Source organism: Rhagoletis zephyria, unplaced genomic scaffold (genome assembly GCF_001687245.7).
Source record: "Rhagoletis zephyria isolate East Lansing unplaced genomic scaffold, Rhagoletis_zephyria_1.1 Rzeph_scaffold_07607, whole genome shotgun sequence".
In the NCBI taxonomy this organism is placed as follows: domain Eukaryota; kingdom Metazoa; phylum Arthropoda; class Insecta; order Diptera; family Tephritidae; genus Rhagoletis; species Rhagoletis zephyria.
Window position 1 is genome coordinate 8,607 of NW_016164690.1, and position 17,707 is coordinate 26,313.

At 32.0% G+C, this 17,707-nt stretch overlaps 1 protein-coding gene across 1 annotated transcript in view; it reads right to left on the reverse strand.

Moving 5' to 3' along the window:
• Positions 1–9,301: 9,301 nt before the first annotated feature.
• Positions 9,302–17,707, reverse strand: part of LOC108374331 (acetylcholine receptor subunit alpha-type acr-16-like) — a 10,484-nt gene continuing 2,078 nt past the window's right edge. Inside the window, exons 2-6 of the mRNA XM_017630319.1 lie at positions 16,543–16,697; positions 16,030–16,146; positions 13,797–13,959; positions 11,479–11,622; positions 9,302–10,237 (exon numbers count right to left, since the gene is read on the reverse strand). Coding sequence (XP_017485808.1) covers positions 10,229–10,237; positions 11,479–11,622; positions 13,797–13,959; positions 16,030–16,146; positions 16,543–16,697 — 588 coding nt within the window. The 3' untranslated portion in view covers positions 9,302–10,228. The remainder of the gene's footprint in view (positions 10,238–11,478; positions 11,623–13,796; positions 13,960–16,029; positions 16,147–16,542; positions 16,698–17,707) is intronic.

The following is a 17,707-nucleotide window of genomic DNA, read 5'->3' on the forward strand; positions in this document are numbered from 1 at the left end:
AAAATTTTTTTTACTTAATTACATAATTATTGATACGTATACATACATACATGCATATGTATGTATGTTTTATGAATGCACCGGCCTACGCTGTTTGACAATATGTAATTACATAATTACCGCAGTCGCCAGGATGTGTTTGAAGGAGAAACCGAATTTAGTTGAGGTTCTTATCTTTTTGTATTTATTTTTTTTTGTTAAAAGTTTTCTCTAAAAAAAAAGTGAAATTCGTAGTTTAGCCTGGCAGAGATTTTATTCTTAGTAACTCTACAAACAAAAAAAAAAATTGTTTATAAAAGAGGGAAGTAGTATCGAAACCAAAAAACAATTTAGAAACCTTTTTATATATCAACCAAACGATTGTCGTTGATGCGGTAAATGTTTTGTTTTATAGGGCGCGTATATATGTATGTATGTATGTGTGCACTTACGTAGGTGTGGGCGTAGATCAAACCAAATTTCGAGATGACTTCTTTTGCGCCTTTTTGAGCTTTTTCTCTTTTTTTTATAGTTTTCAATGCACACGCATCAAAGTGCCTCGTTAGGTCTACATGTATATATATATATATAAATTTTATTTATTTATATATACATTTTTTTATTTACACATTTTTATTTTGTAGACCTAACTCGACACTTTGATGTGTGTGAATTGAAAACTATAAAAAATGTATATATAAATAAATAAAATATGTAAAAATTTTGTATGTTTATAAAAATCAACGGACGAAAAATATGCACAAAAGCTTTGTTCTTTCGAAACTTGTACGTGCTTTTTCTAAAAGTGCAAATTAATGCGATTATGTACGGCGGTGTAGCATAGACAAACGGCAAAGTTAACGGAACATTTGGGTTGATCGAAATTGCACACTGAATTGAATTAAAAAAAAAAAATTAACTCTACAAAACTTAATCAACTTGAAATAATAATAAGAAATAAAATAAAATAAAACAAAGTAAATTAAAATCTATATAAAAGTAAATAAAAAACTAAAAATAAAAATTAGAATAAAAAAAAATAATTTTGGATAAATTGATTTAATTATAGTTGTTGTGGACTTAAAAAAAACACTAAGCTAAAAAAATAGTTTAACATGAAATAATAATAAAAAAAAAATAAAATATAGTAAAGCAAAATCTATAAAAAAAAACTAAAAATGACAATTAAAATAAAAAAACTTAATGTTGTTTATCGAATTGGAGGACGCAGCTCTCACCACTCGGCTTCAGCGGTTGCACAACTCACTTGTTTCCTTTGTTTATTCTTATTTTTGTTTAAGGAGTTACTTTTTTTAAATTCATTTATTTTCTTATATCTGGAAAATTCGTCAACCTCTTAAAAAAAATTTATATTTACAAAAAATATAGGACATTTAACAATTAACACCTTGGAGTCAAGCAAACGATGTTTCTGTAGCAAAGTGTGCTCTTTCAACTTTATTAAAAAAAAAAAACTATAAAAACAAAATAAATTTTTAAATTTAAGAATTTAGAGAATTTAATTAAGAGTACCTTTCAGTTAAAAACGAATGAAGTCAGTCAAAAATTTTAGGCTGTTGAACTTTTTGAAGAGTAAATTCAGCTTTGCACCACTGTGCGCTGGCCATGTTATACGAATAGAGTACCGCTCCACCTCTTTTACAGAGGGAGAGGAACGTCTCCTCTGCGATGAAAAAATCAGATAGAGAAGGACTTGATTTCACTTATTTATGTTATTTCAATTTATAGTTCAATTCCTCTAAAAAACGATTAACCATAAAAATTAACCATTGTGATCACCCCATAGTGGAGTTAACTCTAGCCGTTGGAAATGCTTAATATTTCGAAAACTTAATTACATATGCTTCTGGTGGAAATGGCCCATAAAATTGAATGAAGAAAAATATCTTTTGTGTGTTTTTTTTTTTTACTAAAAACGCTTCTGTTTCAGTTGTTTGTAAAAAAGTATGGAAAAAATGTGTCTGCTCCAATGTGTGTTTCCAGTTGAAGCACATCGATGAATTATTACACTTATCTAAGTGCAAGCAAGCGTGATTTTCCTTATCCTATTATCTGTTTTTAATGTTATTATTTAAGTTCGAAATAAAATTGGGTTCAAGTCAATATTCACTATTTGCTATTTATTATTTATTGTTTTTTATTTATTTTTTTATCATTTACTATTTATAATTTATGTATGTATATTTATATATATGCGCACAATTCAATTGAGAATGCATATATGTATGTATTTGTGTTGTATGTTTTACATACATATACATATATGTATGTATGTATGTGCACCACGCACGTTGATTGCATATAATGCTCTTATTATTTTTTGCTCTATATTACACTTTAATTTTAAGGAAGACCATTGTTTTCTCGCTTTCAAATTTTCATATTTATTTCCACTTATGTATGTATATGTACATAAACGAGCACAATCTTAATTAGCGTTTTGTTTAAATACTAATCGTGAGTGTGTCTTTCTGTAGCAATACATATGTATGTATGTATATACATTTTTATATTAGAGTGGTTCAAAAGAATCGACTTTGTTTTCAAAATTCCTTTTGAAATATTTTCGGCATAGCGAAAAAAGAAATCTGTCAAAAGTATATCATGAATTAAATTAAATTTTTTTTTTTAATTTTTGCAAAATATATACTTCGGGAAATATCATAGTTTTTCCTGAAAATTTTATAATTTTTTATTCAGTGATAAATTTTAACCTTTTGCCGAAAATTGAAAGGAAAACGTTAATTTATTATATGTTCGACTTTAACCTTGGAATTACTACTGGAGTGAATTTTTGGAAAATTCACAAGAAACTTTTTTGCAGCCTTCAATTTCCTTCAAAAATATATACGTATGTACAAATATCGCTCGTTGATTTAAAAACGAGTTATAAAATTTCAAAATTGAAAAAAAAAAATGTTTCTGTGTTATTTAAATTGAAAATATAAATTCTCGATGAGTGTCTTTTTTCACTGTCCCGAAAATATTTCACAAGCGATTTAAAATAAGTAAATTTTTTTGAACCAGTGTAATCTATACATACAAATGTATGTATGTATGTATATATGTATATACTATATATGTATTTTATGTAATATACTACTAGGCTGTGGGAGAAAAAGATGCTATTAAAATTTGTTGGACATTTAAACGTGATTCGAGGTTTGTTTTTCCGTCATTCCGGCTTACTACCTAATTGCATTACTTTTTAATTCCGTTGTAATAAAAATAATTGGTACTCATCTAACCTAAAGTATGTATAAATATACGCAAGTGCTTCGCTTTAACCAAAACCGTTTTTTTTTTTTAATTTATTTATCTACAAATACACGCACGTGTCAGGGCATTCATACTGTAATTACCTATGTAGTTGGATAACAAAATTAAATTAATTTATTGACTTCGTCTTATACATACTTACATATGTACAATATACTTAATTTTTGAGTTTTGTATTTACATTTGATGATTTCCTACTATACCTGTGTACATATGTACATGCATATGTACATACTTGTATGTATGTTTGCGTAATTGCATATTTGCTAGGTAATGGCTATTTGTTGCTCGATTGATACAAAGGCATGTCAATGTGACACAAATCATTATTCAAATTGCTTATAGGTATGTAGTATTATATCTGTACGTATGCCTGCACATATATATGTATGTATGTATATATTGTACGTATGTCTATGCGATTATATATGTATGTAGGCGTGAGTATAATGCTATTTTGTTGCGCCTATAACTATGCTAAGACTCAATGACTAGAAAATTTATTGTTTATCGTTTGTTTTTCAATTCAAATGCACAAGGTTTATGCTGCATAGCGCTGCTGTCAAATTGGAGACTTACAGCAATAAAAAAAACTCAGTGCATGACTAGTGTAATAACTAGAACGCGATTCTCAAAAACATAGACGATACCCGATTTCTTTAAATATCGATACTGAGTACTCCAAAGTACGCAGTACTCACAAAAGAACTTTAAAAAAATACCCGATCCTTAAACGCCGGAAGGCGAACACGGGCAATCGTCGTCAAAGCCAAATATCCATGGCAGCAAGGTATCATGAGCTTCTGAAAAGTGGTCAGACGATTGATAGGGCTCTCGACAGACAGAGAAAATTATGCGTTTGAAGCGAACGATTGCGAAAAAATGGCCGGAATGGTATGAGCCTTTTCTCGATGGTACCGGATGTGAAGCCTTAACCCTTTATCGCCTTATAGCTCAGACCTTGCACCAGCTGACTTATTAGCGCGGAATCGCTACTTTGCAAGAGAACTGCGAAAAATTTACAGCTAGCGATTGGAAATAATTTCAATAAAATACATTGTACCAAATCTCCACAATAAACTCCCAAAACCGATTAAGTTTATTTTTTGTACATCTCAAAAACTATTATAATTACAAATATGGATCTGTTTTCTTTTAAAGCTGATTTTTAGAGCTATAAAAAAATTACAGAATTTTGAAAATGAAATCGAAAACTTATAAATATTTTTGGGTAAATTTTTTTATACAATACCTGTAACTGAACTTAAGAGATGCTGAAAACTTCAAGACATAAGTTTTTGAACCTTGAAGCAATTTTTCGTTTTGTTAAAAAATTTTTAAATTTAGAGTTTGTAAGAAATTTTTTTTCAAAGTTCAAAGACTCATGCAAAAAAAAAAACCCTTGAAAATTTCGAGATCTTTTAAGACCAGTGTATAAAAAAGGTAAAATTCATACAAGTTTTTGTATTAAAAATTTTTTAAATTTCACAATTCTTTAATTCTTTTTTGTTTTGCGACTTTTTTGAGACCAAATCCATTTTTGCATGCCATTTTGTTACATATTTCGAAATCTTTGGGTTGCAATTTGACAGGTGTCGAGGTTAGCTCCCAAATCAAAAGTGTTCTTTGTTTAAATTATGAAAACCTACTATAAAAGTATGTATTCTGACTTTTCGCGCTCCAAGAAGCCTTTAAAGTCCATAAAATTGTTCGAGAAACGGATTCTTCGATTTTTCGACGTTCTCGGGAATTACAACTTGGATATTTCCTTATAAATTCGAATGTATTGTCACTCAGTTACAAAAGAATGCAGCTAAAATTTGCTGAAATAGTATGTAGATATGTATGGGAGCTCTGAATACGAAAACCTTAAAACCGACTACAAATACTCTTTAGATCGTGCCCCTAAAATAGCCTCGCCTATTTACAACAGCGTTTTCTTATTCTAATACTGGATTTCCACTGGGCCTTAAATGAGAAGAATTTTTGCCATTTCAATGAATCGTCGTATGCCATGAACTTTATTAAGGCTAAACGAGTTTTTAGCGATTTTACCATGCAAATCATATGAGTCATGTTATAAATTCATAAAGCCTCCAATTTGAGCAAAACGTTATTATGTACATATGTATGTACCAATTCATAGGGTGTATGAACACTTTTTATATTTTTTCTTTTGTGTAAAATAATTTATGCTTTGAGTATAAACTATAAGCGATTGATATTCATTTCAAGTGTAGGTTATAAAAAATAGTTTTAAAAAGTGCTTAATAGTAATGAGAAGTCGTAGGATAAAGCTCTTAAAAATAGCGTCAACTTAACCGAGACTTTCGAAACATTCAAAGTTTTATTTCCAAAAAAAGTGCTAAACTTGTTAATGTTACACGATCAAGAACCTGCTCTCAAGTTGTAATACACACTCACACTGAATCGATATGAATTTTTCCTTTCTAGTCGTGTGGCAACTTGGCAAGTCAAACAGCTGATGTGTCAATTCTAATGAATTTTGACATGAAGTGTGTGTTTGATAAACTTGAAAACAAGTTCTCGATCGTGTAACCTCATGGTTAAACAACGTTTCCACATACCCCAAATTGCGCAGTTCCGATTATAAAGTAGCTGTTACACGCAACAAGAACCGATGGTTTGAAAGGTCTTTCCGACTCAAGAATTTTTAAAAATGATTGCTGGAGCATTTACGCTTCGCGTGCAAAGTGACTTTGGAACGCTGAAAAATGTACTAAAAATGATAAAATGGCCTCAAAATGTCTGCGAATTAATATTTAAATACTTCATTTTAGAAGAATAAATGAATTAAAATTCCCGTCTCATACGGCAACACTCGGCTGGTTTGACAATACCTTCAGCAGAAATCAAAATTGCTACTGCAGCACGAAAGCGAAAGTTGAAATGATTTCTCGAAAGAGATTTGCCTTCTTTCAATTGCAGTTACACCCTGCAACTTTTATTTCCGAAAGTGATTACTGCAAATCTGCGAAAAGAATTTCGCTTTCGGTTTTTGATAGCAAACTGCGGGGGAAAAGCGCTTTCATTGCCACGTCTAATCGCAGTTTGAACTTCCATTCGAAATTGCAACTTGTAAACAATTTCAGCGCACAGATCTTTCTATGAGCCAATTTAGAAACGTATCACAATTTCAGCTGCGATTTGTTGCTCGTGGAAACGCACTATTAAATCTTCAAGTAAAAAGAAAAAAAAAAACAGCACAAAAAAATACAATTTTATTAAAGAATCTTGTAAATTTGCTGATCACGTTTTTTCACAGTTTTTTTTTTATATTTTCAGCATATATATGTACATATAAGCATTATACCGATTAGCTTCAAATGTGCCGCTGATCTCTCTTATATTTAACTCAACCTAGACTAGTTTATAATAAATTATTTAATATTTTTTTATTTAATTTAATTTTGCTCACTATATGTTAATGTATTTGAAATACTTATTTAATAGTTTTACATTCTATATAACTACGCACGAATTTTGTTAACTTTTTGCTGTTTAAATTGCATCAAAACATTTGTAATTTACAATTGGCTACGCATGTAATTCAACGACTTACAGCTAATTCAATGTATCAATCATAATCATAAGTTTTTATAACTATGATTTGAAAAAACTTTTTTTTTTCAAATATTTTTTTTCGAGTTTAATTTTTTTTTGCCGATTATTCGTACGGTTTCATGCTTATGTTGCCTATGTATGTAAGAATGTAGAGTATTACTTTTATTTATATGTATGTAAGTACGTAGGTATATGTGTGTGTGTGTGTTTGTTTGTAAGTAATACCTGCATTTTCTATACTTTTTGGCTACTTTATAAAATAGTTAACTTTATACTTTTTCGATATTAAGTACATGTGTATCTATGTATGTATGTATGTATGTATTTTGTTTTTATCGAGTATTTTCATTTTGTTCACACGATAGATATCAACTTGTGTTCGGCTTGAGTAAGAGTCGTGAAAATTTCGGGAAAGTTAATAGAATATTTTTTAGATGTTGTTATCGTTTCACTTCACATATTCTCTTTTGGTTTTTTTTTTTTTTGTGTTTGCTTTTTTATTATACAAATTTTATTATGCTATTAATTTTTTATGTCAGTGAAATTCATAGCTCTGCTAAATAGTTAGTTTTGAAGCATGTTATATGTACTACATAGTTATGTATGTATGTATGTATGTATGTATGTAAGTATGTTTGAAGATAGTTTCGCTGTACGTTGTGTAATATTTTAGCTATCATATTATGTAAGCGCTCATTCATCTAGATTATTGCGTTTGTTTAACTCTATTAAAACTATTTGTTTTCTTAAACAAGCTTCACATCGTCTTATACATACATACATATGTTCATATGTGTATGTATGTATGTTCTACTTTTGCTTTGATTTTCTGTTATCACATTCTCTATGTCAATAAAACTCCAATAAGTATGCGCCCCTTACAGCATGAATTCGGTAAAATATTAGTGTTTATCGTAAATTTTATGAATGCAGAAAAATTCAAAATCGGCTTGACAAAAATTTAATCTAGTTAATGGATTTCTTTACAGTTAAGTGAAGTGATATACTAATTTAAATTTTGTTTTAGCAATATTGATTTGTTGTACTGCTAGTGCAAATAGGGAAGAGCAATAAAGAATGTAGGATTCCAAGGGACCAAAGAAATTTGATTTTTGGCGGGGACGACAAATCTTGGACATAACATACATAACTACTATAGCAAGGCGACAGCAGTCTTCGCAGTACTAAAAATTCGAGTGGTCCCCAAGAAAGGAAATGTCTTACTGTGCGAAGCATAGCGTTTGGCTTTGAGAGCGTTAGCAAACTCCGTACTGCGTAGGTGTGCAGTAGGAATGTTAGGTCCCGAAAATCCCGGGACTCTTGGCAAATAATGTTTGGTGCATAAATACTGGTTCGTTATTGAAAATGTCCTTTTAAAAATTTATCCTTGAAATTTCGCAATATTTATTTTTGGCAAAATTATACGTTAAGGACTTATATAAACTCGATAATATCCTCGAATGTCGTCCTTCTAACTTTATCAGCTAAAAAAATTACCTATTCGTCCTTTTGAATCCAAAAATTTTTATTTTTTTTTTTAATTCTAAAGAAATTTCCGCCTTCATTTGGTACCCATATTTTTATTCTACATTGCATTGAATTTTTTAAATAATTTTTGAAATCAGTCATATCTTTGAAATTACAAGGTCAGAGAGAAAAAATAAAAATGCCACTTTAAATAAAGAAAGTTGGTTTCAAACCCATTTATTTATTATTTATTTTATGGCAGGAGAGCTTCTCAAACAATATGGAAGCATTTTTTTTGATTTAAGTTGTTGAAAAGTAAGGAATATCTAAATCCCGAGACTAATTCTGGGAACCCGGAAAACGGATTAACATCCCTGCCATGGTCACTTCCGGAAGACAGGAATCGCAGGGGAAGTTTAATGATCTGGACCGCTTCACCTAATACTATTTCAGATCTCTTTCTAGCATACTCGTCCGCTTACTCATTTCTCGGAATGATTATTTTGTTGTTGTTAAAGAGCTTGTAGGCATATTCGACATTCTTTAACGCATACCGAATTAGTCGTTGCCGACCCCAAGGTTTTGATGAGAGCTTGACTGTTAACAACGAAGGCAAGTTTAGAGGTAGCTAGGTAAATCATGCTTACCAGCTTTGCCGATTTGTCAATTACATATATCTCAGCCTGGAATACGCAGCAGTGATCTGAGAGTGTTTAGGACGACCCTCTACAGGTAGTTCTCAAGGGAAGACGCCACTTTGGAGCCATCCGTGAAAATAAGGATTTCGTCAGCGTTTAGAAAAATATTTAACTTCCAGCTACTGTACTCAACACTCATTCTGTTGTTGTTGTTGTAGCGGCTACCAAACCCCACTCGAGTCGACTCATCCATCTGGGTGGGGTTTTGGGGGGCATGCGAAGAGGTGCTGTGAGTTAAGTGGTGACACTACGCATGCCGAACACTGGTTGGTCACTCAGGTATGAATTTAGGCCGCTGCAATAGCCAGAGCGAAGTTGGGCTATGGAGAGGAGGGTGGTGTGACCGTAGCAAGTTGCTCGTAGCGTGTTAAACGCCCGAATCGCAGAATGCTTTTAGCCGCAGGTGGAATGTCCATCTTATCTTCGTAGCAGATCGACTTCTGAGAGCCCTATAGTTTCTGTGGTACCTATAACAATGCCCTTTAATATTATCAAGATAGTCACAAACCATTAAACAAATTCGCTCATTACCAAATAATTTTCATCAAATCGATTTTAAATTTGTTCCACGCTGATCAGAAATCCTAAAAAAAAAATTGGCGCTTTGAAATTTTGCAAGTATGCATGCCTAACATTTTGACAATTACCTTTGAAATGAATTTCTTCTTCATCGAAAGTTTGTCTTATCACAGCGAAATATATTTCACTTTTTTATTGCATTTTATCTTAACCATATTGAATTCATACAACAAACTATGCAGCATACGGCGAAATGGAACAAAAGTATTTTTTACATGAATTTCACTAATTTTAAAATCAAATGACCTTAATTTGTAGTTTACGTAAATATGTGCGCGAATTTGCCTACATATTTTCCATTTTATTGCGTTTTCTATTGTGTAAAAATTAATTGTTTTTTTTTTGCAATTTCTGGCATAAAATTACACTTGTTCGTTCGTTGACTGAGGCACATTTTTTTTTGTTTTGTATCTTAACGTACATACATACATGCGTTGCTGATTTTGTTAAAAGTATATAAGCCGAACTAGTGTTTTTCTTTAGCATTTAGACTAAAAAAAAAATATATATAACAAAGCTTTTCTTAAAAAAAAAACGTGAAACTTTCTCATTTGGCGTCTGAAACATTTGTTGTTGTGTAGAGTCCAGATTTTTAAAAGCTGCCGCAATGCTGACATCAATTATGGGAACTGTTAACGAAATAGAGCAAATGAGTTTTGATATTTTGTAAAGGCATATATGGATTTAATTTGTTCGTATGCACATTAGACCGTATCAGAAAAAAAGTTCGTCATACAGCACTGAGCGTAAAGTATTTTTGCAGTCGATGTTTTTGTCTTGAGGAGAACATTTGTTTAGTGTCAAAGTTCATTGATCTGAAGTACCGCGTTTTAGTACTTACCCACTGGATCTCAGTTCTTGTCACCCGATCGTACCACCTTAATGCCAGTAAATTAAAGCTCACCAAAATTCATAAAAATTTTGCTAAGGATTTTTTTTTTTGATTATTCCAGTAGAACTATTTATTTTTATTTTTTTACGAATGTACTCAGGTGGCACCAAATAAGGTATTTTTTTTTTGAATTTGCCTTGCAAAAATACTACTTAGGTTCAGGGGTGTACTACGAATTTTTTTTTGTTTGCTTTTAAGGTGATGCGGTCTAATGCACATACATACATACAGTGACTCTAATAACGTTCAGATGTTAGTTTTTGTTTAAATATTCACAAAGTTTTTCGAGTAAATTTTTTTTGAATTTTTTATAAAAATTTGTTCATGGTGCAAGTATAACTAAAACCACGTAAATAAAAGTTTCGAACTTAATATAGAAGTTGAAAAAATTCAACAAGATTTCAACAAAATTTTGAAATTTTTGATCTGGAAATTTTTGGGTATGCAGTTTTATAACCCATACAATTTCATTCATTTTCCTATAAATGTTTTAGCCCCGCTTTTCATTGAAGTGAAATTTTTTGGTATCTTTGCTGTCGGTTCCAAATAAGAAGCTTCGCTGCACCTCGTTCAGTGTAACCATCTGTAGTCTCGCTTCTCTGCGCATTGCTTGCTCGCTTCGGCACCGCTTTCTATGTGGTGTGTACGTACCCTAACCCCGTTTCGCAAAAAAAAAATTAAAAAAGTTTTAATAAACTACACTTTTGCACGAAAAGCTGCAAACATGCACTTTATTACTAAAATTGTATGGGGTATACAACTGCACACTCAAAAATTTGTCAAAAAATTCAGTTTAAAAAGCTCGAAATTTTAATGAAAATTTTATTGAATTTTTCTAAATTTTTCCGAGTTTTACGTTACCATAATATAGAAAAGCCCTAACTGATTTTCCTTTCGCGGATCTGAGTCACTGTATGTACAAGTGTTTAAATGATATAAACGCACATATTTTAATTTTTTTTCCTTTCGAGTACTTACAATGAAATGTGGTGCGGAGAAGAGTACAGCCAAAGTTGCAATTATTGTAAAAAGCGTGAAAATTATAAGGCACAAGCGATCGACTACCATCGCCGCAAATTTCCAATCTCTCGTTACGTCGCCCGTTTCATCCTCTTTCTTCAACTAGAAATACAATAAAAAGAAGCCAGTGTGGATATTTTTTTCTTGTACACAAAATAAATAACCGATAATTTTTTATACTGTTAATGAGTGGAATCTATTGAATTTTTTTCGGATTTTCTTCGGGTTTTTTTTTAACGAGATAATCCGAAATTGTTCAGAGCTTTTCATGTTTTGTTCAAATTTAGTTTTACATTTAAGTCTTACCTTTTCAATTTTAATTGTATAAAAAATAAATATCAGAGGTGAATAGTTTGTTTTTCTTTTTATTATAAAATTCATATAAATTCATAGTATTTAGCAACCCCTAGTTATAACGGCTTTCGCTGACTATATAATGTTTTCTTTAACTTGAAAATTCGTGTTATTTTATTGATTGCAATGTGGAACATTCATTTTTGTGCCTTGACATAAGCAATTCTTGTATTCAGAATTTATATAAAAATTTAGCAAGCGATATTTTTCGGTCTAACAAGTGTTCTGCCCTGTTCTCCTACCGTAACGGACACTTTTAACCTTATTTTCAAGAAATTCATTGTATGTCCATTAAAATTTGCAGTTGGAGGGTTAAACTGTTCTACAAACATTTTAAGCCAGAAATTTCACTAGGTGTCTATATACGAGATTAAAAAATTACACTTTTAAACGATTTTTTTTTATAATATAATACTGTACAACAAAAACCAAAAAATTTCAAAATACGAAAAAATCAATGCTAAATAAATATAGTAAAACTGAATATGTAGTTTTTTCTCTCTGTTTTGCAGATTTTTTTTTAAAGCACTCTGAAATTTCAGTGATGTGATTCATTAAAAAAATTATTTAAAAAATGTTCGTGGTATTGAAAAAGATACATTTTTCTGGTACACAAAGGACGAAAATAGTTATTTTTGGAAAAAATATATGTTAAGGACTAATATTTATACTACCACATCCTCGAATTTCATCCTTCTAGTTTAGGGTAAAAAAAATCCTCATGCTTCTTTTTTGACTTTTGAGTGACGTTTAAATCTGGTCTTTCGAAAAATAAAGTAAACTTTAGTGAACAATTTTTTGGTAAAAATTTTTATTTGAAAAGCTTATGAAAAATGGTGGTTCGAGGGTTAAAATATTCTACAGAAGCGTATGGATTTTTGGAGTGATTTGCTCCTGAGTCGAGTTTCAGTGGTGGTCCGAACACTGCTGTGAACTACAGATGACAATCTCACATTGAATAATTCGAATTTTGTTCATTCGGTGACTCGCAGCAAAATTCTCCGCTTAATATTTTTGTATAGCATTTTAACCCTGTAAATGACCCTTTAATGACCTTTTCCTAAAGGGATCAAACATACACGTAATGCGAGAATTAAAGGGTTAAACCTTTTTTGTTGTAGATTCCTGAAGTCAAAAACTATGTCAAAGATCGATTTACACACTTTTCTTAATGGTAGAATTTTAAAAATTTAGAAAAAAAACCTAATTCGGGCAATCTTCGACAAAAATAGCAGAATTTCATGCTTAATAATTTTTGTATAGAGAATTTCCGCACTTAACAAAATGTACATACGTCTAATTTGAATCTCTACATTGAAAAATAATTCAATTGCGATTTAAGTGCTATCATCAAATTAGCAGAAATGCCCTATAAGAGCAAGATACGTCTTTATTCGTTAGTGACAGGTGTTGAGACTTTTCACAGAATCATTGTTTCGCATCGAACTGGATTATATCTTCAATGTGATGCAATGAAATAACTGAAATATTCATGATTTGACACAGCGATAAAGCAAACAACAAAGCGACATCTTCGATCCGTTGAATATACATACATATAAACAAAAAGCTATTTGCAAAAAGTACGCTTTTCAATCGAGTGGGGGGATGCCTTGACGCCCGCATGCCAATGCAAAATCACCATCTAAGCGCCGTCAAACCTAATTCCTATGAATGACATCATTAAAATCGAAAACAATAGACTGTCAATGGAAAATTGCTATCGATTGTAAGTGTTGTTGTTTGTTTGCTTGTTTGCTAGTTGCCTACTGCCTACTGCTCTGAGACTATTGACAATTTTTGATATACCTTTGCACGCGGGTGCTACACTCCCACTCCCACTCACACACACACACATTGCATCAACAAGCGCCAAGGTGTCTTTAAGCCTGTAAGATTGTTGTCAATTTGTAACGGCTCACCTGATCTGTTATCCATCGCAGCTCTTTGAGGATGAGCGCCAATTCATATTCCGCCGACGAACTGAGGCAGGTGTGTGACATGGCCTCGTGCATACGCGCATCACCGACGGGGCCAACGGGGCCGACAGGACCCACCGGGCCGACGCTGCCATCATCGCCTTGCCTGCAATGTGGGACATGGGAATGTAAGTGAATTTTTGTTTATGGATGTACATATGTATGTATGTAAATGCAAATAAGTGTACGGAAAATGTGACAGTGACACATATCAAACGCCGATTGGTGTTTGCCATCGATGCGGGCGTGTCAATGCAGAAATTCGCTTTTATTCTTGCACTGAATTGACTTGATGTTTGAATATGCAAATTAATTTTTCTATTGATTGCTTTTGTGCACGCTTACCTTACATGGTACGCATGTATGTATGTTTATGCACACAAAAGCTACTCTTGAATTCTGATAAGGATATAGGGGAAATTGATAATTCATTTTACAATACCTTATTTACGATAAATTAACATTGAATGCATTTTTAATTTTCACAATATTGAGACAAATTAAAGTGATATTGCATATTTTCTTATGTTTGTACATTAGGGTGCATCACTCTCCATACAAAATATTTCGGAAGACTATTAAGAATTATGTGAGCTGGACCTATTTGAAAATACCTACAAAAATCGTGATTTCATATAAATAAAATCAGCTTCGAAAAATATTTTTTCGAAAAATCCCCTTAAGGGTTCAGCTTAAAAAGGGTTAGAGTTATATCAACGGAATCAAAATAATGAAATTTACGAAGGTATTTTAAAATCTGTCCAAAATTGATGACAGTGCCCATTTTTTCATGGAGGGCGATTCGCCCTAATGTACATAGTAAAAAAGCAGTGAACCAAATTTCGAATGAACGGGAGATGATTTTGATAGATTTCTTTAATCGTTGTAACAATTCTTGGAAGCCTATTAGCCTATTTCCACCGAGCTTTAACTGAAACGTTGATAAAAAAAACAAAAACAAATCGATAAATTTTAACTTAATATTTTATTAGAAAATACCTTTACAAACCTCTTTTTTTTGCCAGCGTTCATTATTGTTTACTTTTACATTTGACATTTCTCCTCCTCTTCGAAAAAATAATCGATAAAACTACCGAAAAGTTATCGGTCTAATCTGAGATTATTTTATACATAATTACAGATTAACTAGGGACAAATTTTGAATGGCTAATCTCGTTTTCTAATTACAGATTAGGTAATTAAGCTCGAAAATGAGGATAATCTATTGATATGTAAATCTAGTACTATTGTTCCGGCAAATTACATATACCATAGTGCCTAAAAGTATGCAATAACCACTTCCAAGTATGATACGAACTATAAAGCAATTTAAACGAAATTAAGTAATTTATGCTGTAATGTGAACATATTTTAACTGTATTTCAGAGCCATGTCGGCCTAACAGAAAATGTGCGGTAGCAGCGGTGGCCATATTATAGAGAACAAACATTCTCATAAGAAAAAGATGGTCTCCTAAACGCCCTACTTTCCACGGATATACCAATTCCTGGCATAGCATGGAAACGTACGAAGGGTTGCAAAGGCCATGTATAGATCGTATGATAAACAACTTACCGATTTATTTTTATCAATAAGAAAATAAGATTCAAGGCTTCTGGGAGGACAACTAACGTAGTATTGCTTATGTAGTAGTATCGATTATGTGGTGACACAAAAGTTCAGTTCGGTTGCGGTTCGATTTCGCACAAAAAGCCGAACTTTGGCCGAACATGTAAAAATATATATGTATGTATATTTTTTATCATTTTTACAAAAACAAGTACTACCATATGTGATTGAATTACTTGAGCTCTTGAAAACGTTCGGTTCGGCTTCGGTCGAAATTGACCGGAGTTCGGTCGATTATCTGCGGTCTTAAAAGTCATTATAGGGTCGTTCTCTACTTATAAATATATCGCTACCAATAGTGATTGACATAACAAAAAAAAAAAAGTCGCCGAGGTTTATCGAAAATATACCGATAAATGTGTCGATAACAGTGCCTATAAAATTTCCAACATACAAACATCAATTATGATTAAATTATTAATCTATATGAAATCAATAACTCGTAAAAATTCTGTCTCCCATTCACTGCCTACTTTTTACTATCTATTTTTATATATAGATTTCCTATTCTTAAAATTAAAATTTCTCAATTTCCTCGCCTACTCACCTATACATGGCACGATAGTAGGTCGGCTGATGTGGCAACGTTGCGCTGGCGCAGCGATGATTGCACCGAAAGTCATCATCAATGTCCAACACATTGGCAAGTAGAGATTTTGATGATCTGCTTAAGAGGAAATTCGGGGAATGTACTTATTAATTACAAAAACTTACGTTGTGTAAACACATGTCTGCGAATGTAAATATTTCGTTGAAAGTCAACTCTTTTTAGATCGGTTTCTTAAATAAGAAATAAAAATATCAAAAAAAAATTAAAAATTTAAATCCATTTTGCATAATTTCCAATAAGCTTTGCCAAAAATGACGAAAAATTGTCTACCATTAAGCAAATGACATGTGGAAACTGACTTTATAACTTTAATTTTTAAAGTAATGACGCTCGTTTTTTTAAAGCGCACATGCGGTTAGACAAAATAAAATTTGGAAATTCATCAGTAGTATGATTGTCATAGTTTTATGCAAATATATATTCTACATTTATTATTCGAATAAAATTTACCTTTCCTTCAGTTCGACATTCTGCAATTGATGCTTCTTATCGCCGGCGGTGGATGAACTCGATGACGACGGCGGCGGTGGGCATTCGTAACCGACTTGTCCGGGCCTTTGCATTCGCAGTATGCAAGGTAACCAATAAAGGAATATTACTCTTATCTGGGAGCGGTGTACAAGTGATCGATCGGTGGACAGCGAGAGTGTGTGAGTGAACGCGACAGCAGAAGAGAGAGGGAGAGAGTAGTGTGTGGGTATTGATGGTTTAGTACAGTTAGTTTTTTTGGTTCGTATTTTATTTTTGTTTTTTTTTAGTTTTAGTTGTAGAGTCGATCCATATTTTATTTTGTTGTTGTTGTGGTTGTTATTGTTATTGGATTGGCAGCACCCGAGATTGTTTATTTAATTTGTTTTGAGTGTTACCACGCGCGCAAATGGTTATTGTTGTCGCAGCGCAGTTTAAAATGCATCCACATATGTTTTGTGTTGTTGTTGTAGAAGACGTGGTTTGTTGTTGTGGTTTTTGCAAATAATTTCGAACATACTCAAAGGAAAATGACGCATACGCCGATAAAATGCACAATCGGGCAGACATTTTTAGGAATGTAGTTAACACAGAGATAGACAAGGATAAATACATAAATGTATGGAGAGAGAGAGAGAAGCGCGGTGTTAGAGATCGTAAGAGCGAGATAGCGATAGTGAGTAGTTGACACCCAGCGAAATAGCCGTTGGAGCAGCAACAGTTGCAGCGGCATTGCCCCGGAAGCAGCGTTGTTGTCGACGAAAACGTCGAAAATGCATTGAAATAGTTAATAAAAATTATTATTTGATTTCTTTTTTTTTTTGACAAAATTATATTTACATAAATGTATGTATGTAAATATTTTTACATATGCATGTAGAAGCTTAAGTAGTTACAAGCCAAAATAAAGAAAATATCGTTAAAAGCTGATGTGAGTAACATAGTGAATGCATTGAAAACTTCATTGCAATTTATTTTATTTTTGTTTATATTATTTTTTTCTCTTTAAAGCTTAAAAGTTGCAATGAAAGCATTACAAACATATTTTCAATTATAACTCGCGGCTTATTGTGTATTAGGGCGGGTCGAAAAACATAAAATGTTTGATACGAAAATTTTATAGGTCTTAACAGTGATATTTTAATCC